The sequence below is a fragment of the Dermacentor andersoni genome, chromosome 7, assembly GCF_023375885.2.
Source record: "Dermacentor andersoni chromosome 7, qqDerAnde1_hic_scaffold, whole genome shotgun sequence".
Lineage (NCBI taxonomy): Eukaryota > Metazoa > Arthropoda > Arachnida > Ixodida > Ixodidae > Dermacentor > Dermacentor andersoni.
The window spans coordinates 154978876-155006406 of record NC_092820.1 but is presented as its reverse complement, the minus strand read 5'-3'; the positions used below and the strand labels follow the sequence as shown (position 1 = coordinate 155006406).

General features: G+C 45.5%; 1 protein-coding gene and 1 long non-coding RNA gene across 2 annotated transcripts in view; one reads left to right on the top strand and one right to left on the bottom strand.

Moving 5' to 3' along the window:
• The window catches only part of LOC140219361 (uncharacterized), a 166886-nt gene that overhangs the window by 29155 nt on the left and 110200 nt on the right, over positions 1–27531 (bottom strand). The gene's annotated exons all lie outside the window — the stretch shown is intronic.
• LOC126533531 (uncharacterized) overlaps positions 26503–27531 on the top strand; it is a 31732-nt gene continuing 30703 nt past the window's right edge. Inside the window, exon 1 of the mRNA XM_050180700.3 lies at positions 26503–26782. Coding sequence (XP_050036657.2) covers positions 26632–26782 — 151 coding nt within the window. The 5' untranslated portion in view covers positions 26503–26631. The remainder of the gene's footprint in view (positions 26783–27531) is intronic.

Genomic DNA, 27531 nt, shown 5'->3' with positions numbered 1-27531 from the left:
CGAAATAGTGATTCTGACTACTGAATTTGGCTGTATTTCATGCAGGCAGTGCACCATATAATGTTGCCTGCTCCACAACCCATTTTGCAGAATATATATATATATATATATATATATATATATATATATATATATATATGCGTGTGCGTGTGCGTGTCTGTGTGTGCTTCTTTTTGTCAACGAGAACCGTCGACTCGGTCCCTAGTTCCCTATTTTCTCTTCTCCCTAATTGGCTACGTCCGAGGTAAGTTTCCCCCTTCGAGACACTCGAGCATCTCGCTCGGCTGACGGATTGGTTGGCGCGCAATTTTGACAGCCGCTTGCGCTTCAGACGACACCCGACCGTCTGGAGAAGAGCTGTGGGAGGAAACGGTGGACTCAGTACTGCGGCAGACTTCTCGCCACGTTCTCCCTTTTGTGAGGGAGGAAGCGTCCTTTTGTGGGAATCTGATTATCTCCGCTCAACACACACACACACACACAAAGCGGGGATATAGGAGTGCGAGGCATTCACTATCTTCGCGAAGAGGCCAGTTTAGAACAAACACAAAATACACGAAAGAATTAATCACAAGCCACTCTGTGCTTGGGTTCTCGAAGTTCACGGCGACAAAGTCGAGCTGAAATCCTTCATACCCTATTAGGTTTCTTTTTTGGAGGGAAACAATGTAGAGATATTGCTCAAAAATCTATAAAAAGTCGTCACTAACACAGAGTTTCGTAAGAACACCATTCTTTCGTAGCTGTCGCAGATAAGGCGCTAACGGCCGATGCTCCATAACGTGCCTCCACTCATTGCAGTAAAGATATGAGCGTTCAACTACATATACAATCTACGCGAAAGCATGTCGAGAATGATGGATATTTTACTGACGCAGGGCCCATCCATTTATAGGGATTTGTATTATACAATCTACACACCGTAAGCACGCCCGGACACTTACACACCTACGCTCATGCGCACAAGAAGCGGACAAATAAAAGAAGAAACCTGACAGCTTCCACGTGTCATCAATAGCGGGAAATGATAGAGCACCGCTCGCAGCTGCAACAGTTATAAACGGGCGCCGATAGCCGACGTCGCCGGTGTCAGTATCGCACCCACACCAACAGCCGTACCTATCCCGTCAGGCGAATCGCCGCGAAGTAACGTGGTACGCTCGTTAATGAGACCTTCACGGAAAACCGGAAGCCCCTCCCGCTCATCCTGTCTTCGAAAACTTAGGAAAACAATACGCCGACTCATCTTTGTCACCGAACAACGCGAGGGACGAAACGGCACGTGCGCCTAGGGTTGCACTCGAAACAAGGAAGCCCAGCAGGGTGCGGATTGTAAGCCCCAATCAATAGAGGGCACCGCGGATGAGAGAGGGAAGAGAGCGTTCTCAGAGAGGTGGGGGTTTGAAACAAAGCGCGAGGCTCAGAGCCATCTGGCGAGCACTGCTACCCCCCCCCCCCCCCACCCCCTAGTCGCGCCCATTAGAGCGTGCGCGCCAAGTGTTTCGCGAGCCGTAAAACGCAAGCAGGCGCGCAGGGACGACGCTGACGGAGTTTTTACGGTGAGCTGGGTGGTGGCAGTACGCGCTCGTCTGTCGCGCCTAAATAACCCCTGCCTTACGCCGCACTAAGGGAGACAGGCCCCTGCAAGGCTCACCTAAATATGAAACCCCCTTTTTGTTTTAACCCGTCCAGCTTCGCGGCAGAAACAGACGGCGTAATTCACGCTTTACTTCCGTGCAACGTTTTCGCTCGGTGACTCTCGCGCAGGGTTCTCCGAGCGGGACAGGCTGGTCGGTGTGCACAGTGACGAAGGAAAACGTATGAATTACAATATGCTCGCAGAGGTGCTCAGTCCGCTGACTGTGTTTTCGTTTTTCGAGTCGGCGTCACGTTTACAGTTTTTCGCCTGCTTTGTTTTCATTGGTCGTGAACGGAAGAGTGGCGATGGTACGCCCGCGTGCGAGTCGGAACAGAGTGGAGATATAAGTACGAAAATGTGTTGTTTATTGCGCGGCACGTATGACTCGGCTACCACCCTAATGAACTTTGCAGCACATGGAGTTTAAGTGCACATATTTTTTTCGTCTTTTTTCTAGTCTGGCGTAACATATGTTGCACAATACGGAGGCTCAAAAATCAGATTGCAGGTATTGAGCATACGTGTCTGGTATAACTTTGTTCGCAAGTGTGAACGCTCTGTCGTCAAGTGGGCTGAAGAGAGAAAGAGAGAGGAGGGTACAACTGGGGTGAACAGTTAAGCACGTAAAGTTGTGAGTCAAGCAGGCGCAAATGATACGAAGAAAGGCGCAATAATGTTGCAATAGGCTAGCTGGTTATCGTGAACCAAAGTTTTCAGCACTGCTCCTGCTCTCGTGCGTTTTCCTTCTGTACTGGTGACGCAAGTTGAAGTCACCAGTGAAGACCAAGGAGCCGGTGGGCGTCAGCAGTACGTTGCAGTACGTGGGAATATATCGTGCATCACAAGCTATGAGGAAGCACCAAGATTAGCTTCAGACAGCAGAATGACGGCAGCCTAACATATCGACGGAGCACTTGCTTGGACTTGATTTACAGGCACTTTGCTGCGTGCACACACAGTGTTCCCTCTATCCCGCTTTCCACTTTCTGTTCCCCCTCTCCCTTCCCCCAGTGTAGGGTAGCAAACCGGACGCTCGTCTGGTTGACCTCCCTCCCTTACCTCTCTTTGCTATCTCTCTCTCTCCCTCTCTCCTTCTGCCCTCGTCTTGTCTGCGCGGCAAAGTTTTGCTAAAAAAATTAAAGGTCTGTCTTCGAGTGTTTGACTAAATTGAGTATCCTCGAGGTACTAAATAATTGGTGTCAGGCTACATAAGTAAGTGAGCATACGGGCCAGTATATAATATTCTAGAGCAGAAAGTACGTACAGCATCACTATAAGGTGTCATGATACCGTAAACTGCAAAACATACCCATGTTCCGTGGGTAAGGCGTGGCACTGCTTAGCTCGAGATCACTTGTCTGATCGCGGCCGTGGTGGCCGCATTGTGATAGGGAAGGAATGACAAAAACGCTGGTGTACTGAAATTTAGGCGCACATTAAGGACCCCGAAGGTACAAATTAATCAGCAGTTACGCAATACGATGTGCCTCATAATAATATCGTGGTTCTGGCACGTAAGCTTCAAGAATTGCTTTTTAAGTGTGAATAATGCAAGTGCAAAGCTAAATGCGAGAGCTTTCCCAGGCATCACACTTCAAAAGGTTTTGAGAAGCACGTAATCTTTTTGCCCAGTGAGCAGGAGAAAAGAAAGGAATAACTGTAAACATAAAAAAAGAAATATAACTCACCCTTGAAGAGACGACAATGAAGAGAGATGTTAACGTGGCTGCTTTTGTTGGAGTAAAACCCGCAACAGCAGCGCTACACGTGGTAATTACCAATGGCGCCGTCAATAGCACTCTGACACCCTTGACTTCACGCGTTCATCGCCCTGTGATATAAGCACAGTTGAAGCAGCGGGTCGCTTTCGGTTCAAGACCGCCCGTGGTCACGGAACGTGAGTAGGCGGCCATCACTTCCGCTCGTGCGGCCACCGCCAAGCACTAAAATTACACGTTCGGTCGGCTTGCCTGGTCTCCGAAAGAGACGATGATGGCTAAAACGTGGGAAACACGCCATCAACATTCTATTTATGTTACTGGAAGACGCTGTATTCGATACACGCAGTACCTTAGGCAGGAACTTGATGCCTTGGGCCTGCATCAATGAAGTCAAAATAACTAGCGTACCAGGTTTTATGTTAAAACATGCAAACATGACTCGTGCTGCCGATTTCCTGTGCACATTTCCTGGGTGAATTATAACATTCATGTTATTTCTACGCATTGCAAAAAGTTGCCAAGGCATCCAAGCGTTCGCAGCTTTGTCATCAACTAGAAAAAAGACTAATGACCACTGTAAATGTGGGAAAGTGACTTTATAAAGGTTACCATGTCTAGATTGTAACTGCGTTAAGATTTCTCTCCGACTCCCCCCTCCCCCCCTCGTGCTACCCCCTCCAACACAATTTCTTTCTTTTGAGCATTCCCGGCACACAATGTAGGTGTCCCACAGCCACCACTTAACTCGTGCCTTGGCTTTAAAGGTATTGCTTATGTACTCGACCTTTCTTTTTTTTTTCGTTAGCTCACCCCGTTCAGAGTAGTCGATGGCTTTCCCGTGAAGATTGCACCGCAATCTCACTAAAGTAAAAAAAAAAGTGACCTGGAGCATTCAAACAACCCTCCAACGGCGCAGAAAGAATTCAGTCGCCACTTCAATAACAAGTGAAACGAACTAACTGGGAAGCACAAAAGGGAACGTTCCCCCGAGCCTGTGGGAAGAAAACCATGCCTCCCCTACTCCCAGATGACCCTCCAGCTCTCCCCCCCCCCTCTCCTACCTCACACACACACGCACGTTACCCATCTTGATCTCTCACCCCTCAACTCAACGCAATCAAGCGGCACCTTTGCTGAAGTTACGGCAAACTCTTTCCAACTGAAAGGGCGCTGTTGTAGCCACCAGAGGACAGTCGTCGCGCGATGCCGGTAGTGTCGCTTGATGTTTAGACACTAGGTTTCTTTAATTTACGCTGTACTTATATTGTATTAAATTTTGTACTTAGCTTAGCACAGAGGTCCTTAACCTTTTCATGGTTGGTTATGCCAAACTACGTGTGTCAGCGGTGTAGAGAAAGACGCAAGCAAATAAGGAAAACGGGCCGAACTTGGTAGACGTTGAGGGCATCTCGTTTCGAAGGGGATGCTGGTACGCATCCATCCATTCGGAATACCGTTTCGCGCTGAGGCATCGGTGCACACTTGACTTTAGCTGAATGCGCCACTGTTGTGTGTAGAGTGATCCTGTTTTACGGGAAACACCAATTTAATACTTCGCAGCCGAATACAGCAAGAGTGCCCGTTCATGCCCAGAGCACTAAGGCTACATTTACCGGGTTTGCTTAATGATCAGAGACTTTCTTTTTCTTGTTGCACGAGAGATGCCTTAATGTTGCTGCACTATTTTCTTTATTATTAGTAAGAGTGGACATTCCGCAGTGGTTGAGTACGGGCCCAGTACGTCAGCTTGTTAGAGATGTTTCTGATGCGGGTTTCGGTTAGCGCTTTCTGTGTATTAGCGTTCTGGTCGCCCTGTCCCTTTGAAATTAGGTCTTTGTGCTAATTTGTGCCCCAATGTGGGACTGCTATTGTATTTTAAATGTGCGATGTCTTCATTGCTCATAAATAATGGTTCATAGCGACGCAAAACTGTGCTGAGTGCTCTTGAACATTTTTCTGCGCATTCTTATATCTGTTTTAAGAGAAGGCTTAGCGGGAGCCGTAATAAATACTCCGATGGGACCTTTTTTTAAATAAAAGTAACATAAAAAAGACAGAACAGGAAGAACCGATAGATATATTCTTTATTTGATGCCAGGTATGTTTTAAGCGAATGTATTTTAATTACACAACGACAGTAGGCAACTAGAATGTATGGTTCACGCCAATGCTCTGGAGAAGAACTAGGGGCGCCTTTCCTGCACCCAAAGCACAGCCAGCGCTGTTCCATGGTACAAGAGCATGGGTACTGCTCAAGGAATTTGTCGTATCATTTTAAAGCGGATTTCAGAACAGGTACTGTAGCCTGAAGTGTGCACAAAAGTACAAAACATGAAATTTCACTGCCCACGTTACACAGTGGCAACAGCATGAATTGTTAAATTGTGGTTAGTTTGAGTAATAGTTCGTAGAAGCGACGTTTATTGTACAAAAGTATGCGCAAAAAAATCGGTAAAGCTTCGTGTTTTTGCTCATCACTCATGCACAGACGCTGGAACCACTTCTAAACCAAAATGGACGCCACCCACCGCTTGTCTACTTTAATCGGGCCGGCCACCGCAAGTCACGCACGTGCTGTCATCGGAGATCCAGCTGTGATGCGTCCGGTGAAGCGTAAAGTGAGCGCGCTAAGGTACCTGGTTGGCGCCGGCAGAAAACACGCCAGGGGGAGAGACTGGCGTTTGCGCGATAGAGATCTCGTACGCCACTGCTAATTTGTAAGGCTTGAATCGTCAAATAAGCTGCATTTGGCTGAGGAGGCGAGCCTTTTTGCACCCTGCTGGCAACAGTTGTTATCTTAGCACTCACCAGTGACTCATCTTGACTAAGCATCAGTAAGCACGCTTGTTTCTCCGCTGTGAAGCTAATTTCTCATTGTTTCAAAACAAGGCGACCTGTTTGGGCTGGACTTTCGTGCAACCAATCAGAGAAATCTAATCTTTTCTGACAGTTGCTCAAAGAACGGTTATTGATATAAGTTTTGCAGAGCCTGTCGCATCGGTTTATAGCGCAGTAATGAATTTATACGCAAATGTGTGCTAACAGGATATCGCTTAGAGTTCATGACGTCCTGCAGTGGGTTTCACTACATGAATGACGATGAAGAAAAATTGGGATTGTAGGTTTTAGTGGTTTTGTTATCTTCGTTTGACGGGCTCCTACATGACAAATATGTGCAGTCATGCCTCCTTCAACCACTGAAAGTGATATATGTGTTGAATCACGACAAATTTTTAACAGGTATATGGTTCTGTTCGCGCACACAGATTTCTTGCTACTTGAACGCGATAAAGTAAGAAAAAAGGAACAACAATAGAAAAAAGCAATCAGTTTATTGAGGCTCCGCATATACCGGCTGATTTACAATAAGCCTGCGGCCGCTACTTTAAAATGTTGCGCGGTCTCGTCCGCGAATGCGAAAGCACATCGCATTTTTGTAGTAGCAGCTGAGAGGCTTCCGGCGACAACACGCCTACCATTTCCGCAGAAAGCACGCTTAACGACATTGGCCATTAGGACCGATTTGGAGCGCACAGTCAACAGACGAGAAAGGTACACAAATTCGCACCTTGACACGTTCCGCTAAAAGGTTCGCACATCTGGCACGAGAAGGTATATATGTTTAATCTTCCAACGGTCTCCACACCTATCGCGGTCACTTTCCTTCGCGTTTTTTGGATAAAATGTACAGAGCACTATTTTCAGCAGCGGAGCTTGGACACGTGCCTCCTGAATATGTGTCAACAAAGGAAGAGTCTGGGCGTGACACTCCGTCAAACTAGACACGATAGCAGACTTGCTTCAGCTGCAAATATATATATGGATATATATATGTACTAAAAGTCCTCGCTTGAGCTGCTCCACGCACGAGGCGAGGCATGCGTCGCCGCCAGTGGTGTGTCGCGCACGCAAGATTCCAATCACTTGAGCGTGGCCGCTACTCACCCTCCAAATTTCAGGGGCTGACCCGTAAGATGAAATAAAAAAAGGAGGAGAGAAATTAAAGAGAGAAGGCACGGATGTTAACAAGGAAGGCGCCTGGTTGGCTACTCCTCGCTGGAAAGAGCAACCGAAGAATAAAAAGGAGAGAGCGAAACGAAGGCGGTGTGCGGGGGAGCATGCGCGTATACAGCGCTCAAAGGCGCTCGCGCAAGCTGGTCGTGTTCGAAAAGCACTAAAGTGCCTTCGCTGAATTCTGGGCCGTAGATAAGCAGGGATACTATTCCAATAGCTAATTAGGAAGGTTAAATGAGAAAGTTGATGTTGGTTCATTCAGAAAATAAAGGGCTAATGTCAGACAAAGACGAATGGATAGAACGCCCTGGTTTGTTGTCCCTCTCGGTCTCTGCCTGGCTTTCGTACTAAATTTTCTACATATTGCAGTGGCGTCTGCCCAGATAATGAGCGATTGTTTAGTCGCCGCAATGCATTGTACTTTGCTTGTCTTTGCATATGAAATTGAGCTTAGTGGCACCATATGGGTTCCTTTCGCAGCCACGAAGATAAAATGCGGCATTGTCAGCCATTCCAATTCATGATGAGCAATGAAGAGTTCTCCCTATCACAAGTGACAGAGAAAAGATGCATTGCATCGGTGCAATGCGGTTGGAGAATAAAGAGGCTCTACCCAGAGCCAGTATATGGGGTAAATCGTCAAAGAGACGCTAAAGAATAGGACACTAAACACCCTTAGGCAGGTAACGCAATCTTTGAAAGCACCGTTCTCATTCATTTGCCAGAAAAAAACGCACTTTTTAGTTTGACATTGCACTTGAAATTGCGCATAATTGCCTCAGTTTCGTGCCTAAGTCATGGGTATCAACCTATTTTTTACACTGTATTAGTGCTGTTTCTGAGCTGCAAAAGTTTTGTAGACTCGTTGGATTGAATAACTAATTTCTTCAAAATGCAACGTAGTCCTTGCTTGTCGCTCTTCGCGCGGACATGACACATCCGCCATTAAACCTCGCGTGTCATTAATGTAGACGTAAATAAGATGTATCCAATCAAATGAACAGGAGAAGACGCTGCCAAAATCTGTGACGTCGCAGTAAGCGAGCGCGTCAACGTCACGGCGGTATCGCCAGTCCTTCCTTTTTTGCAATCACACTGACCTGCCAAGCCTTTTTTGTACAGTAAGAATGGTTACTTTGATATTGCAATAGTGTAATTTACATATAGAGCTTCATTATTCCGACTTCATTGTCCAAGTTCTACCCAAAAAACTGTGACGAAAGGCGATGCCATTCAGACGAGACAAAACTGAGGCAACGACTGAAGCGCTGAGATAATATTTTAACGTAATAAACGAAACGAATTTCAGCCACGAAGCAAGGCCCCGTAAGAAGCAGCGCACCCAACGATTTGCACTCTGGTAATCTATCTCGAGACATCGATCCTTCGAGAAAGCGCTAGCTTGTTCCCCCAACAACAACGTCAACAAGAAAGATGCCAACGTTACGGCGACGACGACACACGTATGACACCGATCACGACTGCGTCACAACGGTGACAGCGACGCCGACGTCAGCGTCGAAGATGGCAACGGTTGATGTGACTATGATGGCTGCGTAACGCTCGTGATGTTGCAAGGTTGCGGCGTAAATTTTGAGACCTTCCATGGACGCAAGAAAAAGCAGTAGGCGACACAAACTCGATGCGGAAAACGAAGAGTTCGGTATACACTAATGTTCCGCAACGGAAGCAGCCGTAACTTAACGCGTTGTTCTCGCGTACTCTTAACCGTGTTCTCAAAAGCAGCCACCTTATCATATCAATTTCGTGCAAACTTCTTATCGCCTATTACCTATCCCTCATTGAGAGATAGTGAACTGTTCTTTCTCTTGCGACTAAATTTCTTGCCTTCTCCTTTTAATTTATCTCCTTTTCTATCTCGGCTTTCATTCTGGAACAGCTGGATGACGCCCTTATCGTTTTTGAATCAGTGCTTATTGCAAAGCTCATTTCGCGTCATTAGCCTCCCAGAAATTGGAAAATCTCATTTATTTCTCTGCATCAAGTTTTCATTCCAGAGTGACCTGACCAGCGGATCCCGTAAGGAACGCGAACGGGAGGACAGAGGGTGGGGGGCTGCAGTAAGCCAATTGCCCTCGATGCCCGCAGTGTAGGGAGGGTGCAGGCCGTATGTTGTTTTATCTGCCTCACCGCCTGTTTTGTTTGTACGTTTTTTTTTTCAACTCTACGCGCAGCTTTAACATGCTCCTTTATTTTTTATATTTCTTTCTGGCTGGCGCAACACAGACAGGAAAAAGAGGTACTCTATGGCGAACCGCAGAGTAGCGCACGAGAACCGTATGCTGTGCCACGTTCGATGACACGCCATAATTTCGCGTGACAGAAAGTCACTTATCCCGCCCACGTGACGCGTGCGCAAAATCTGCATGCGTGACCTATCTCTACGCCCTCGTTCGCGGCATTTCACCTCCCGCTCCACTCTGCCTTACTGTGTAGGTAGGCTTCATATCGAAGAGGGGCGTCAGGACGCTTCGTCGGCGTGTGCTGTATACCTGCGACATCTGGATACGATAGAGAGAGAGAGGAGGAAGCTCATAGATGAAGATGAATCGCATAAAGCATCACCGCGAGCAACGCGTTCATTGTGGACGCTTTGTCCTCGTGACTCAAGCCTAGTCTCTCGCAAATTGCTTGCTTCTGCGCAAACGTATGTTTGTACCTTCTTTTTAATTACTTATAACTAACGCGATGAAATTTTCATAACTGATAAGGCTTTCTGAGAAATTAATCCCGCGACTTCCTTAGCACTGTTTAAAAGCAGGTACGTATGACTTACGCTTCTCATTTTCCCCTTCATCAACGTCAATCCATATTATATTCAATTCACGAAGGACGCCTCTACGCAATACTGAATTAAATTTCCTTTCATCAGCACTCTCCATCTAATGCCTGCAAATTTTTTTTAATTCATCAAGCAGTTTAATCCTTGATTGTCCGCGACGGTGTTTTTCGATCGTTGGCAACCCATAGTTACATTAAGATACCACAGGTTAATATTTGTCGCCATTTATAACTTGCAAATTCATTTCTTCCCCCTAATATAGCGCCAGCTGTACGCGTCTGCACTTTCAGTCATACTGCGTCCTGGTCGTAAACCAATACGCGCAGGTACATTTATATGCAGTATGATACTAACGTCTTCTGCAGAGTTTTAAACAGCGGCAGACGATGATATAATTATAATAAGCAGACCCTTATTCTGACAAGCGCACAATGTTGGCCTAATGACAAAGCAGGCAAGTACAGTGTTCAAATTGCTGGAGTTTTTATTTCTGAGTAAGAAACACGTTTTCCTGGCTATACCTCATCGCCACCATTGGGTCATATAAAGTTATTTACAAATTTGCACTAAATTGTAATGTTCAGCGTTTGCTCGCTGCCGCAGTCGATATAAGTGACACTTTCGGCCATTCTGATGCGGAAAGCATGGACAAAGAGCTTTTAGCAATGTATGCTAGCGTGAGTTTTCTCGGAGTGCAAAATGTATACACATAGTCAGACCAGTTCATGGTTTACTTATCGCACTGCATAGCCAAACACCGAATGAAAACGTGATGTATTTCCAGGCACGGTGCTGCTTGAAAGCTTGGCCTCGAGGTGTTTAGAGGTGCAGTGAGATAGAAGGAATCGCTGACCGAGAGTGCGTGGTATGGTTGCAACGAAATTTGCTTCGTAACTATTGTTAAGATAAGCTAAGCAAGCAACGACACTGCAAAGCTTTTTTATTGGCTGGAATGGTTAAGATAAATTAATTTGCAGAGACAGGGTAAGGCCGACTGACGGGTGACGTCGATAAGTGAATATCAGTGGGAGAAGCTTTCGTCCGATTGCGGACGACAAAAAAGAGGCGTTGCATTATAATAATGATGATAATTACGAGAAATGATGAGACAACTTTGCAACACACAGACGAGCTATACCCAACAGCGGAAACGCATACCATGGTGTTTCTCAAGCGCGAGGCCACGTTCACATTTTAAAAAGTTATTTTTCTTTTCTGATGACATTCCAAGTGTATTTCTTAAATGTATTAAGGCGGATCCACGATAAACATAACGGAACTATGTGAAACTGACGTATCTCAAATGTGCTCTAAAACCCATACATACTAACATACATACTAATAATAAAATACGAATCATAAATTAATTGCTAAAAAGTAGGTGAATGCTTACTATTCCATTCGCTGTTTAAGGAGAAGAAAAAAAAGCTGGTTTGGCAGTGCACAGGAAATACGTGAAAGCCGTTTGCATAATGTGCACTAGAAACCTCATATTCACTTAATGGCCACGAAATTAATGATTGTAGGCTACCCAACTGATTATTACTAATAATTTAGTTACGATAATTAAGAAGATAACCGAGGCTTCGTCAGATTGCTGCCACCAACATGAAGTTTGTTTCATCCACGTAGAAGTTGTCGCGTTTTGAAAGAATTGGATATTAGTGTCTTAACAGTGAATAAAAAATATCTGTGGCGTTGTTCAGTTTCGGCTAACCAAAGGTGACATCCATGAATCATAGACAACAAGAGGCAGGTAGCAGCGGTCGTAATGTAATGATAACAATATTAAATTTATAAATGACCTAGAGGTTGGAGAAATCATGGTGATGTCGACAAATAATCATCGAACGATAGGACCCCTTTCCACTATTCCATTACAGGCACTCGCAGTAAAGCACGAAGACTTGTGTTCTCTTTTTTTAAATCTTATAATAAACCTATCACCTAGCATGTTCTGGAACACTGGTTCCCACAGATTCGATCCCGTTCGTTACTTCCCCGCTTCCTTCCCACCGGTGAAGTCACACGTTCCATTCGAAAACTACATTTATTATTTAGTTTTCTTTTAACAATCCTCGCAATCAATCCTACATTTCGGGTGTTCTACCCTTACGTTTCTTCAAATTGACATTTTTTGTTCTTTTTTCTTTTTGCAGCGGCTGTATACACAGCGTAACAATAAATCGACGATGAGGGTGGCCCGCTCGAGGCGTTCGGGAACAACCAGCACGCTCGCGAACTCGGCAACGCGTCGAGTGCATTAGGAGCCGAAGTCAAGAGAGCAGGAACCGAATGCGGGGTCGAATTGTGTCAAACACGTGCCAGCGGCGGGTCCTGCTCTCCTTCAATGCACGCCTCCCCCGTACATGCAACACCGCACCACCCCTCCCCCATTCTCCACCTCCCCTAGTTCATTGGCACACGGCCCATTCTGTCCAAACACAAAGTCGGGGAGCACCGTGCTTCTTCTTGCTTTTCAAGTCCGGTAGGGCATAGCGTTTCGCAAGTAGCGACGCAAGGAAAAAGAAAAACGAGAGAAGATTAAGAATAGATAGGAAGGGGTCAGTTCGGATTAGATTGCAAACCAGGGTAAGCGACAAACTAAAACTGAGATTAACCGAAAGAAGAGTGTGGTAGCGGTGGTGTGTATAGAAAGAGAACGCTAGGAAACTCCAGGAGGGAATGGAATGATGACACCAGTTGGGCAGGTAGAATGGTAATGGAACGAAAGCCCAAGATCATGGGGCGGAATCGAATGGGCACTTAGACTTGGTGATTTCAAGCACCGACTGCCAAACCGGTAAATTTTCTTATTGTACTAAGCTACACTTAGCTAATATATTAAATTTTTCAATTTTTTACTCAATACAAACTCCTTCAGTACGCAAGAGCAAGCGCCAGCGCAAGCAGGCGCGTAAGCCCAAGAAGTAAACAATTACAGATTAGAATTACGTTTATTAGAATTGAAAGAGACGAATGAACCAGCTAAGCCACTCCTAAACATGGGACTGGTCCAACTCGCTGCATTCCGAAGAGCTAAAAGGAGGAAAATTGTGGGGTTCTCCATTTTCCGAGTTGGAGTCAGAATCGAATGGAGGAAGCCCGACTCCACAATTCTCACACGTGCCCATAAAAATAATACTATTAATAAAAAGTGCTAACAAGAAATTTGGCCTTAAAAAATTCAATTTAATTTTCTGAAACAATCTACCTCTAAAAAATTGTGTCATGTTCCGAAGGCTGGCTAATCTATAGACTATCTATAGGCTTCAGAGAAATAAATAAATAAAAAGAAAAACGAGCCGGATTGCTTCGATGCGCGGACGGCGTTGACTGCACCATGGCTCTGCGGAGCGCCGCCACGCGCTCGTGTGTTCGCACTATGAGTGAATGAGACTGCACCTGAGTGTCCACGGCGATTTGGCGGCACGCGAGTTGATCAACAACAAGGTTCTTCTTGTAAGTACGATGTGAATCTCGTCAACGTCAAGGGAATAATGTCGAACACTTCTGCTGTACTTCGGCGAACACTTCTGCGGACACAGATCACGCTTTTTATTTCTTATGCAACACTCCGAACAATAACCTCTCTAAAAAAAAAAAAAAGCTAGATTGACCGAGTGAGCGCATAAGCAGATCACAATGGAGACCGGGGTTGAAGGTATTGCGTCACAAAGCGCTCTAATGACTTTTAAAATGGTAACGCGAACCGAAGGGGCAAGTTGCAAAACGGGAACAACGCGTCCCGCTGCCTCGATCCGCTTCGTCGAAGCGTATCGAACCCCTCTTCGCGCCTTTACAAAGCGAATGACTGCCATGCACGCTCTGAGAGCAAAGGAAATAGAAAAATATATACGAATACAAACGAATACCTAAGACACCGTCATTTTTTTTTCCCATGCCTCGATAGCTCTAGGGGGTCTCGACACCGAACGCGGCACGTGACCGCCCTGGAAAGTTTGAAAGATTTTAAAGAAGCGATTAGAGGCTCGGACGCAGACGCTATGCGTAAGGGTGTCGATGAAACGATACCGGCAAAGTGAGGGCAGCCACTACAGGAAGGGCAACTTTCATTCTTGTTGTGACGATCTCTCTTTCGTGCGCTTTTGTTAATGGAACTTGAGCGATCGGTATGCTTGCCGGTGGGTGTCCAAAGAGGCCTATAGAGCTGGGTGCTGGTGGATCGAAGAGTGTGCTCGTTCTGAATGCCTTCCGGTGTGCTCAGGCCGTATTTAACGCATTAACACGGTTTCTACGGTGAAGCTTCCTGCATACGATTCTATTTGTTCGAAATTTGGCTACAGTTTAATGCGCATGACCAGCACAGTGGACAGAGTGAAAAATGCGGCCTACTTTAATCTACTAGAATGTTAAAGCGCACGGCTGTGACTCACAAGTGGTCGTGTTGCCCCTTCGTGTTCCGTGTGGGTGTATGCGTAGGAAGCGAGACAAAGTTAAAAGTGAACCTTCTTACGAAAGGACTTAGACGCTGATTTTGTATACTGTCACCACTTCAGCCTAATATGAAAATCTATCTTTAACGTTTTGGACTATTTGCAGAAAAATGGCCTGGAATCGAGGTTTTAGAGATGAATATTGTACAGACGTATCCCTCCTTCTTTTTCCGAACTTGTTCTTTTTTTTTTCGTCTCCTTTCCTCCTTGTCCTGCGCAGAGAATATGAGGCTAGATGCCGCCATGTCACCACCTTCCATACCATACTAGCTCACGCTGACCTCTGCCATTAGCATAATAAATTCTTTCTCCGCCTCTTATCTATGACGCACGCAGAGTCGAGACATGCACTCGATTTCTTCTGACCACTTCTTGGTGCTTATGCGCGCGTTATTCCTTGCGCGTACCTTACGTGATTAGCCAGAACATGCCTCCCTTTCCTTCGAGATAGCGATATTTCTCGGTTCGTAATCTCTTCAATTTCTTGTGACAGAAAGTACAGAGGCCTACCACTGTTTTTTTTTTTTTTTTTTTGTCAGCGCAATCGGACCTTCCCAACCAAATCGAGGAAAATAAAAACCCGCCGCTGCATCTTATTGATTGTGGCGTTACGCAGTGGAGCTCGAGGTCACGTGTTCGACACAAGGTGCCATGGCCGCATTTATACGGGGACCGAATGAAAAGAACCGCAGATGACCAAAATGAATGCGTAGTCCTCCACCCTCCCACCCTTTTACAACGTATCTCATAATCACATTGTAGTTTTGACCTGTGCAGTCTCACAATTTAATGTTTTAATCAAATCAAATTGTTGCGTTCCGCTTTCTTACTTCATTTCTTCAAATCGAACCCTACTATATGAGGTGGTCCAACGTCCCATCACAAAACAAGCGTGTTTGAAGGACGCTTTGCTGGGAGAGATTTAGATCTCCACATGGCTAATTGACATGCACCTAAATATCAATGCACGAGTGTTCTTGCATTCCGCTAGTATACCATAAATGCAGTCGCCACTTACCAGGAAACAAATCCGCGACCTAAAGCCATAGCCACTGTAACCACCTTGGTGAAAATATCGCCACTTTCTACTTTATCATGTCTAAGGGTCGTGTTTTGTAATGAGGAACGCGAGCTCAGCGTGTTACAGTGGTCGTCGGGACAAACCTGGCCGTTCAGTATACCGTTGCTCTTGTGGTAGCACAACAGCCTTAGGGCAGGCGTACAGATCGCTTAACGTTATAGGTCGCTGCTCGCTCCTCTGTGGCAGCTGTGGCTGTGCAGACAGTTAGACCAACCCCTCTACACACCCCCCCCTCCTCCCCCGCTGCATCAAACTTCCTGGCGATCGTTCTGCATCCGACGTGAAAGCGAAAACGCGTGCTTGCGTGCCGGTGTACGTCAAACTATACATAGGAAGGGGGAACCCGCGTCTTCTTTCTTGTCGTCACCGCACAGCAGCCCTCTGTACTGGCAAACGCCCTCCCTGCACACTTAAAGCCACACCCCCCTCTCCCATACCAACCACCACCCAACCTAACAACTCCTCTTTGGCATGTCAGAATGGTCCCCGTTGTACCCAGGCAAGGCTGCTTTACAAACGATTCAAATGACTTTTTGACCGTGAGAAGAGAGGTGTCCGTCCGTAACGTGCAGTCAAAACGATTCCTTTCTTTCTTTTTTTTTCCTTTTTGTCTTGCTTTTTTTTTTCAATCTATTTCAATTCCCTCTACTCCCGCCTGTGGCACGGAATTTTAGCTGGCATAAGAAAGATGGTAGGCTGGGAAATGTGACATTGCCCTTACACCTTAAATTAGGGCAACGAGCTTCTTGACCGCATATGACTTGAACATTTCTATACTATAATTTCTCCCGATCTGGTAGTGCCGCGGTAGTAATCGGCACGTTATGAAGTACTAATTGCCGCTGTAGAAGTGTATCTGTAGTCGTTGAACCAGATGGGGTTTATACAATAGGTGCCACATAGAAATTATAAGAGACGCCGGTAAAGTATATTTGACTGAAACGAGACAAGTCAGTCAGCTGGAACATTGCAGCGCCTAAGTACACGAACTCTCTCGGCAATGTGAGTCAGGCGAAATTATTTAGTAATATATGAAGTCATTTACGAGAAGTGGAGAAATGCTTTAGGGACGCTAACTTAAATTTCCTCCGGCCCCTTCATCTAATTGGAGTATTATTGTCAGTTTTCTTTTTCATTTTACTCTCTCGTTGTTATCAAAAGGCACTTTCTAAGGAACTATACAGACTATGGGGTTGGCATCTTCTAAAGACTCCATTAACACTTCTGTGGTTATGTTCAGCTGAAGCACCTGAAGGTAGCGAAAATAAAATTCAGCGTTATCCCCCCCCCCCCCCCCCTCTTCTATTCCTCCCCTGAAAGTAGTCTCCCGTAGCTCGAGAATTTTTTGCAACAATAAACTCCATCAATATATCAATCAATTAGTGGATAAATCAACCGTTCTGAACAAACAAACGCCAAGCAAACAAAAATACATACACACAACTAAGGTTCCCTTGTTTCTACGGAGTAACAACTGCTCTCAAATACAAATGCTTAAAACCTGTTACCGAACAAGCCAACGTGCATTTCAGGAAAGGAACAAATTTAAGAACGGCACGTTCCTCGACAACGCTTTCACACTGTATAACCGTGTACAATACGGTTGAAAAAAAATATATAAATAAGTCGAGCCGGGCGTTTCGAAGGTCGGGGGAGTGGGGAGTGCTTGCAGGGAAGCCACGCGCTTTGCGAGGAGTATAATGGAGCGAGTCTAAAGCACCGCGTGCATACATTCGCTTCCCGAACCTGGGTCACACCGCACGCGCCCGTGCAAAGACCAGCGGAGAGGAATAAAATAGTCTCCGCTGTTCCCTACACAGCGAAAAGATAGATGGTGCCGGGAGTCCTCCCTTTTTTTTTTTTTTCTTATCAGCGACATGACACCGAGAGAGCTGTAGAGTGTACACGGCACATGCCCACGTGACAGGCTCCAACACACGCAAGACGCAGGCGTATGCAGTATACACATGTGAACACGCGCGCAGAACTAGAACAAAAGTACGTTTTGGCAGCGTTTACGGAGAGCGCCTTGCCAGCAGGGGGTGCTTCCTTCGCGTCCATTTTCGGAAACACATAGAGCGAGTCGCATCGGCGTGGTGAGATTATTTCCCTTTTCGCGTGGGCGTCTTTATTCTACGCACCATTTCGGCCAACACACACGGTTGATGGCACCCAAATGGACCGGTGGCGAATTGTTCTTAGCTCGTTTGGTGTCGCTGTTTTTTTTTCTGCTGTTTTTTTTTTTAAGTTCTTCCTTTCGCCAAGCGAATCAGGTGTCCTGACAGTTCTACTTGCGCTGAGAAAATATCTGGTCTGCCTGTCGACAGTTGGGGTAATTAATGGTTTCAGGGGGACAGATGCGTGTCCTAGCCTGTTTCTTGATTGCCCGTCTTATTGATAACATTAGGATGGGAGTCGTGTGGGCGACAAGTTTGAGCATCTCTGATTATTGTGAGTTATTCTGTTGGGTGAGCGGAGGAGAAAGATATGGTCCCGAAGACAACCGTAAGAAAGAAAACCCTATTTGTCTATATATTGGGGGGAGGGCGTCTTTGGCAGTGTCCAAGAAAGTCGATTGGGACAGCAAAGACATATTACGTTACGGATATAATGGGCTAATGACACCTTGCATGAAAATTTTAAGTTATGTTTAGAGGGATATCTTTCGCACTATATTGTAGAACTATACACACCTCTAAGAAAACGCCCCGTTTCATTCGTCTTTATTCTTTCTGGTGTAATTCGATATATATACGCATTGTCACAATTAGTGAACATCGATATGTAGACAATGCGTTCACCTGTGCTGCTTGGTACACATTTCTAAACATGTTAATCAGTGCTCTGTCATGTGGTCCTTTCTTTTTTTTTTTTTTTTTTTTTGCTGTCTCCTTTGTCACGCTGTTTAAGGCTGCTGTTTAATAGAATAAATATGTTGCGTATGATCAGGTACACTATTACTGTGTTTCGACACCTAAAGCGCGAAGCTGATGAACATACGTTCTTCATGCCTCTGCACGCCAATGATAAGCGAAAAAAAAAATTAAATGTACCCGTTTTTATTTGACATTAGCGCTCCTTTAGCATAACTCACAAGCATCTTACCCGAGGAAGCAGTCAAAGCATTCTTTTCATTGGCACTGCACTTTTTTTGTAATATTCCTAATGTTGTTTTATTGTTATTAAATTGATTACTTATCGCGTATCGTTCACCGATTTCATTTTGAATGCACGTCCAATCGTGTGTATAAAATGCCTATGCTACCGAACGTCTGCAATGGCTCCATTGTAGTCATTTGGGGCAAGGGGTACCGAGACTCCGTACTGCGCTGAACACCGCACACAAATGAGTTAAAGCCAATTAGCTCGGTGCTACTAAGAACGCTCACATTCCGAGTGCATATTTCCCCAGCGGCGTAATTGAGCTCGGATCACAGTCACGGTGGTGCATCACAAAGCTTCCTTTTAATTGTTCTTTGTCTTGATGACAACACGGTGATGAAGGCATTCTGAAAAGAACTGACGCGAGCCAGTTGCGAACTCGTGACTGCTGTCATAGCAACAAAACAAAGCAACCATTGCTCAGAAGCTTCACAGCGACATCTAACGACAATGGACAATTGTGTCCGTTTGCGGCAAATAAAAGAAAGAAAAGCTAAGAGTCCAGCTTGCCACCGGTGCTTGCAGCTGGACAGCCGTAACAAAAAGAAGGTGAACGTTTTGACGGACGTTTATATGCCCGTATGGCCATTACCAAAAAGGGGTGACCCCCGGAACCGCTACTCACTGTGCACGTGCGTTTTTTTTATCACGCCTCGATATTAAAAAACAAAAGAAAGGACACTAAAGAAGTAAATCCGGAGCCGGTCACCTCAACTGACCACAAGCTAGCCGTAGGTGGAGCAGAAGGTGCCGGACCGGCAGAAATCTTTTGGCAGCTGCGAATTTCGCTGATTGATGACCGACGCTGCATACTGTCTGACAGCTGTCTGCAAGCAGACTCGGGACGCTCAACTCTTACGCTGGACCATACAAGCCGTTGGCGTCATGACCGGAACCCTGACCAGTTGTGACCAAAGATATATAGCAAGACAACTGGCGCAGACTGGACAACAGATTTATCTTCACCTACACACAATGCCACTAAAGTATCACTGCGACGCCAACTGAAATTGGCAGCCGCCATTAATTTATATATGCACTCACAGAAGCACTCTTAAACTGTCTTCGTATTATGCGTGATCGAAACACTACTGTGCTCAACGAATGCTAAAGAAAAACTTGAAGCCACTATTATCCATGTTAAGTTTACGTTGTTATAGGTGCCCATAACGCTAGCAGGTGACTCAGCAGAATCGCATTGTCTAACAACGACTCCACACACTTTCCTTAAAAACGCAGCCATCAGGTGTTGCTAATAGAGCATTGCCCGTTCTCAGCATCACTGTAAAACATGCCCGTCAATCTAAGCTCGCTAACACAATTACGTAAATGATCAGTGATTTCAAGCCCGCGATCGTTCGAAGTCGAGCACATTCATAAGGCCTATATTAGACAGGGAAATGAGCAGCTTACTGAATTTTTACGTGAATGCTCCGCACCGGTGGTTCTTATCGCTTTCAAACCTAATGTGGCACCCTAGAAAAACACGCTTCTTCCAGACCTTTTCTATTTCTATTCTTATTTTAGGGAAGCCTGTAAAAACAATAAAAAATGTACCCCTCCCGCTGAGCTTATAAGGACGGTCACCTAGTGTGTAGGCCGGGTGGAGTCAAATCACATTATCGGAATGTTCCGGGTGCGACAGTTCCCTGGAGACTGTCGCTGAGCTGGCGTGTTATTATTATGGCTCTTAGTACGACTGGAGTTGGTAATACTCGTCATAAATACCGATAACTGTCGACCTCCGACAGCGCAGCCAATGATTCGCGTGGCTTCCCCTGGTCGGAAGACGAGACAAGGACGGCTTTGCGCGCAGGAGATTGTCCATATTTGTGGGGACTATCGTGTAGCTTCAGCGTTCGCAAGCGTATTCCCTGTACTTGCTGTTTATGAGCAGATCTGTTGCTCGTATACTGCCGGCGCCATTATTACAAGAGCGGATCGTTCTCAGTGCTGCTGTTTCTGTTGTCTTGCTGAGCATTACCACTGGCTTGCACCACCCGTAGATGCGACGCTTAGGAAAGAACTTGCAGAGCGAAAGTTTCACTTTCTTTTTTTTTTTTTAGAGAAGATGCATGGCCACGAAAAATCGGAAAACGCGAACTGACTTTCGTGAAAGCGAACATTGCCTCCATTCTCGGCAGGATATTGCTTGGTGTTTAGCTTTTTTTTTTTCATTTTCACTAATAGCATACCAGAAATGCATTTATAACAATGCAATCCTTGGCCAACATACTCATTGAAAAGACGAGCTTTACTGGCCCTTCGAAGATTTCTAGAAGCGAGCGATATTCTCGGAAAATGTTCTTTTACCCGCTTTGGCCAATCCAATGCCTGGTTTTTTGTAACTTCATAAGACTGTAATCCGTGACTTATTATGTGCCCTTATTTTAGTCTAGCTAAGTGACCGGACTTTGTGTTTACTTAAGTGCACATATGTGACTGGACTCTGTGTTGCTGTGTTACTGAGTTGACTTGTTTTAGTGTGGCATTAGTCTACTTACGCGTGACTGGACTTTGTGTTTTTATGATTTGGAGTTGTCTTTCAGTTACAGTGTGACAGTAGTGTACTTAGGTTACCAAAATTAGTGTTGTTATGATTTCACTATTTTTGTGACGATTTATTCGTTTATTTTTTAAATTGCTATATGAAGAGGAGTAGCCGGCGCCAATCAAAGGTGACGACATCTCCTAAATACCATAGAATAAAAAAATGCGATAGCATATAAGCTTTACGGTGTCATTTTGACATGAGGCAGTCAAATGCAAATTAAATTCTGGGACGTTATGTGTCAAAGCAACATTGTGATTATGAGGCGTGCCGTAGCGTGGGACTCCGGAATGTTAAGTTTGGCGGCCGGGATTTAATCATGCGCTTCCGGGCTTAGTAGTGATACGCCAAAGCCACTATACGTCCCCACGCACCACGACGGGTTAGGAAAAACTTGGCATAAGTTCATTGTGACTAGAAGTGCGAAATTTGAGGAGGTTCTGGTTCTTGGGACATCATTCACTGCCACTGGCAGTAAGCAAAGGCCTCACGGTGACTGCCGCAGTACTACACACATCGCCCCAATTTGAAGGTTTCTATTACCCTCTTGCAACCACGCGATCATTACAGATTCTATCTTTCCAGTGGCTATCTTGCGCAAGGTTTAATTTGAGTCACACGAGATGAGATTTCCTTATTTTGGCATGCTACATTTAATGCCACCAATTAAAACCATTTTGTGAACTAAGAAAGTAAGCTATACATTGTTTTTTAAAATTTTGTTCGGATAATGCAGTGTTATTACAGTTTCGATTGAGTGCCCGTGTCAATGTAGCGGTCTTCTTTTTTTTCTTTTTTAGTTATCTGAGTAAATACAGCTCCGAGGTAAGACAATTAACTAGCCAAATTAAGAAAGAAAGTTGTTGGAACACGCAGAAATAATAATAAAGAAGAGCGTTTGATTCTAACAGTTCATAACCTGATTATTTGTATCTGTTTTTTTTTTAATTGGAAACGTCAAATCAACGGAGCGACTTTGATGACTTCGGTTAACTATAACTGCTTCTATAGTCTGTGAAATTGCGATGAAAACCACAGCCTACTGGCAAACGGCGCGTAGAGAGCTGCTTTCTTATTTGAGGTGAGGCCACCATTTCTCCCTAAGGATTGGCCATACTGCAACGTGTGATAAAAAGCATTTTAATATCTACCACATCCCTGATTTATTTTATTCGACGCCTAAATTACGGGCTTGCTATAGTTAAAGCACAGGGGATCCTTTTCCGCGCTTACATCAAATGCGTACAACAAAGAAGGAAACACAAAGGAGAAGGAGAAATAAAGGAAGAAAGAAAGTGCATTAACGCGGATGAACTGCGGATCTTGAAAAGCCCATATATGATCGTAGAAACACAGTAGGAACATACAGATACACAAAAAAAGAAGACGAAAGAAGAGAAAGAGAAAGGAAGAGGTGTCCTGTACAGCTTGTCCCCCTTCTTTAGCATTGCATGATACGTTCATTGCGTTTTCACATGTTCAACCATATGGTAATGACTGCCTCTTTCCGCATACTAAAAATTAGTATGTATTTAGAAACAAATATTTTATAATTGAAGGCAAATTAAAATGAGGCACCAAAAAACAACTCACGATCTTCAGGACTTCAATCAAGTTTTACGATACCATGCCATACCATACCATATCAAAAAAACAAAGCACCCCCCCCCCCCCCCACCCTATTGCAGGCCAAAATAAACCTACGAAGACGTTACGGCCCCCATTCAATGCCCCGCCGTCTACAGTGTTCATCGCCACCCTTTTACACACATTGCGAGAGAGCCGGCTGTTTCCTTTCGTACAAAGGAACGAAGAACGCGGTAGCAACAGTGTGCAGAGGAAGGCGGGGGGTGAGGCGCTGCCGGGTGCAACAGCCAGCGAGGCAGGACTTCACACAGAGTGTCAGCGGGGGAGCGTGCAACACAATCGCAACCCAGCAACGCGTCTAAAGAGCCTCGGCTTCGCTAGCCGTGTCAGCACTAATTTGATAAGCCTCCTCCCCGCCATCCTCCCCTCCCCCACGGGACACGGCTGCCCGCAGACCGAGTTTTGACCGAGAGGGGACAGGCGAAGTGCAGGGCGATCGATTAGCGGCCTACGGGCGCTGGACAACAGAGGGAGCGCGGGAGCGGAAAGAGGGCGCTCATTGGCAGCGGTCTGTTTCACTATTGGCCGCCCACGGAGAGACACGCTAGCAGGAGAGCAAGCGTTCGTCGGAAGCCGGAGGCATTTTTTGTCGCAGGGAGCTCCGATATAACGATTCTCGCTGTGTAACTAGGAAGACGAGGCAGGCGAGTATTTAATTAGCGTGCATGGAATGTTGAGACCGCGTTCAACAAGATACACGCGAAAAAAAGAAAATGTGAAGTACTTGTGAAATGACTTCTTAATGGACGTTTAGATCAGTGCTTGTCGTGAGTGGTGTTTTGTTGACGACGTAGCCAGTGGCGTATTCCTCTTCTAAGCTCTGAACTAAGCTCTCGATCTGAATTGTGTGTTGGGACCTGCCATCCGTCGTAGTACCTAGAGGACTGCGAACCGTGAAAGCACTTCGGTAGTGGGGTGGACAGTACTTGGATGTTTGATGAAACTCGCTGCCATGTCATCCTTAGCTTCATTATGTTCCTTGCAATTCTTCCGCTGATTTGTTTACAATTGCAAAAAGAGGACTAACAGTGTACCCGAATCACTTCTTTACTTAACCTCTCCTTAACACCCTATTTTACAGCGTTTGCTGTCTCACTACCAACCTTTAAACAGATTAACTGGCACCGGACTCTTCAGCTTATCGATAGGCCATCGCCAAGGTGAAAGAATGCAGGCGAAGCGACGGGCAAAAGGCGAATGGCGGACTTTAAAAGAGGAGCGAGAGAGAGTGGTGTCTCTCCTCCGATTGTCCACCCCCGCGTAGCGCCCCCTACACAAACGAACACGATCGGGAATAAGACGTCGGTGACTTAAGCCTTCGTAGAGTCGAAAAGACATTGATCGCGCGCACATGCGTGGTATGTTTACTCCAAACAGGACCGTACGGAATAGTGCTGGACAAGCGGCTCATAACATTGCGCCAGCTATCGCATGTATTTGCTTCTCATCATGGGACAAATTTCGGCTTCTAACACGAGTAAACAAAGTGTCATGACTGATTTACGCTAGGGCTTTCTTTCTTTTATCTCTATATTAAATAAAGAGGCTAAAATCAAATGCTCCCCATTTTAAAGAAAAAAAAATCGACTGATGTGTGAACTGCGGATTCCGGAACTATTGGGCGCCATCTTTTCACTAGGAAATCTTGTCAGATGTCCCAACAGGTTTACCCGAACATTTCCTCTCCCACCACCGTTTAAACCCTTTCTTCTATTGTCTCCTACCCTTTCGCGCACGTGTAGTGAGTAGCAGCCAACGGGAAATTTATTCTGGATAATCTATTTGTATATCATCTTCTACTTTTCACCTTCTATCTCATGCTACTTATCCAAATGGAGAGGTATAAAAGCCGAGTATCAGCTCACCACTCATAAGCTGTGACGTAATGGGTCAGGCGCATTTCGTGCAGCATTGTATGACCTCATGCTTACTCAACTTTGCCGCAGGTGAAAGATTGCTTAGAACTTGGAGCTACTGCACATATCATTTTTTGGCATAATTTATCAACTAGGCAAAAGGCTTCGCGAAAATGGACGTATATAGAATTTAGTAAGCTGCCAACTTTGTCAAAGGTTAGTTGTTTCACTTGTATCCGTGTTTTGTCATTGCACAGCTTAATGTCCGTAATGTCCGGAAAATAACTGTCACATGTGGGAAGCTTTCTTCCAGGTATTAATTTGCGCAAGGGCGAAAATACTTCATGCAAACTGCCGCTGGTGATTATGTAATCTCAGTGAGAGGCGAATCTTTCAGGCTCGCATAGTTTCGGCAACGCCGGTTACTGAATACAAGCGACCATGCCGCTGGTTAAATTTGCCTTCTGACCCCACCCTTCTGCACTCAAGCGCATATCTCCTCCGCCCCCCCCTCCCCCCCGAAAGAAGTTCCTGGCTTCGCTAGTGAGGATGAGATTTTTAGCGATACTGTTGTTGCCGAATTCGCCATGTTTAGGAACATGCCTGAATGAACTAGCTCGAATTATAACCGCTGTATTTCGGAGGCCATCAGGGTGGTCAACGTACTACGTGCCGCCCATCCTTCCACATATTTAAATGTTTCTCCGGAATAGTCTATTTTTCATAAAACTTGTCGAAGCATTCGTAAAATTGTAGAATGATCCCAAATTCGTACATTTTACGAGAAATTCCGAAGAGTTGACAGGTATGCAATAGCCTTGATGCGTGTGGTCATATTACCCTTCTGCAAGCGTCCGACCGTTTACGTATTCCACATTCGATATTCCATGCTAGACCACACTCTAGAGCTAACTCTGGCTCTGAGATCATTTCACTTAATATGGGAATGGGTGGTAGTGCACGGATTTGTCTTATAATCGTGCTTATGGTTTCCGACATTCTTGAGGCGTTGTTTAATACTCTCTGATTTTCTTAATTGGCGATCAATCGTGGTTTTGGGTACACAGCAACGCAATAAATTTCCGCGCACCTGCATAATTATTGCAAGTTGTATTTACAACTCTATAGTTTGTTGAATGTAATGAATTTCTAAAGTCGCCAAATATGCAAGGGCCATTTGAAGACAGAGGGAAGAAGTTTAGGTCAGAATTCTTCACTATTGCTATTTTGGGCGAACCGCCACGCTTGCAGTTCTCGAAGATGCTGCTAGCACCACAGTTCTCCTCAAGTAATTTCTGAAGAAAACTCTACACGCGGAACGTAATGAGCACGCAGAAGCAGGAAAGAATCCGCGCCTCTGAGCTCCCCAATTCCGTTCGCAACGCTCCCCGCCAACCCTATACGGACGCGCCGCTCCCCTCTCGACGGTGGCGCCACCACCTTTTGGAAAGCGAAAATACGGGACTCGTGCCCTTTCCCCACTAGGTTTCCTCTCTCTCTCCACCCCTGTTTACCCTCTCGGGAGGCGGCCCGAGAATTCCCCTCGCGTGAGAAAACTCATGGCGGGCGCTCAAAACGCATGTGGTGCTCCTCGGGTGCGGTTCGGCTCGCGCTCGGCGGTCCTCGATATATCGACTGCGCACCGCGTCGGTGAGTGTTGGCTACCGCGGCTCGGCTACAAGGAACGCTCTAACGAAGGCATGGTGCGTTCGCTCGTGCCGTGTGCCTATGACGCGAGTCACGTGAGGACCCCCGGCGTTTGTGGCTCGCATTCAGGCGGAAAATTGCTCTTGGTCGCACCTTTACGACTCGCCATGGATGATATCCTCATTTTGGACCGCCTCCATCAAGGTGAGGATCAAACGATGTTATCCCTGCAGCACGTGCTCGAGGAATGATATAGTGCATTTAATGCGTCGACTATTAACTGTTGCTATATCGATGACATGCTCATGCGTAACACCTAACGACATTGACCGTAATGCCATTCGCAACGCAATGTCGCTGCGAAAGCTCATTCGCCTATATAATGTGGCTACCCTTGAACCCAATATTTAAGGTGGCCAGATAATAACACAGCAATATTCAACAACAGAGTATATATTTTTTAGTTTCGGTTAGCATACGAGCGTCCGCACTAAGATAATTTCTAAATATTACTGCAGAGTCTTGTAACCATCTTTGGTGCTACCTACCGCGTGCTTTGCTTCGAGGCTGTATTGTGCAGCCTGAAGAAAAAGAACATTTCCTTAAAATTTTGTATGGTGTCAAATATAGACAATATTGAAACAATGTCAGATTATAAAAAAAAATTTGTTGTTCAGTCATAATGTTCGCAAATTTTAGTCATACTTTCGTCACAAAATTTGAGGATATGACATCGAGGTGTGTAGCACGACAGGTACCACTACCTTTCGTGTTCGTTTAGGTATGGTGTTAGAAAGGCGCGTAGTTAGCATATTATATGGTGGCATGAGATGTGAAGGCCATAAATTACGTAGACAACGAAGCCCTGAGCAGAAATAATTGGGTTATGAGTTTCAGCATATGATGCTATCTGTGGCAATGCGAACCCCAATGATTATTTATTAAAAGCCTTT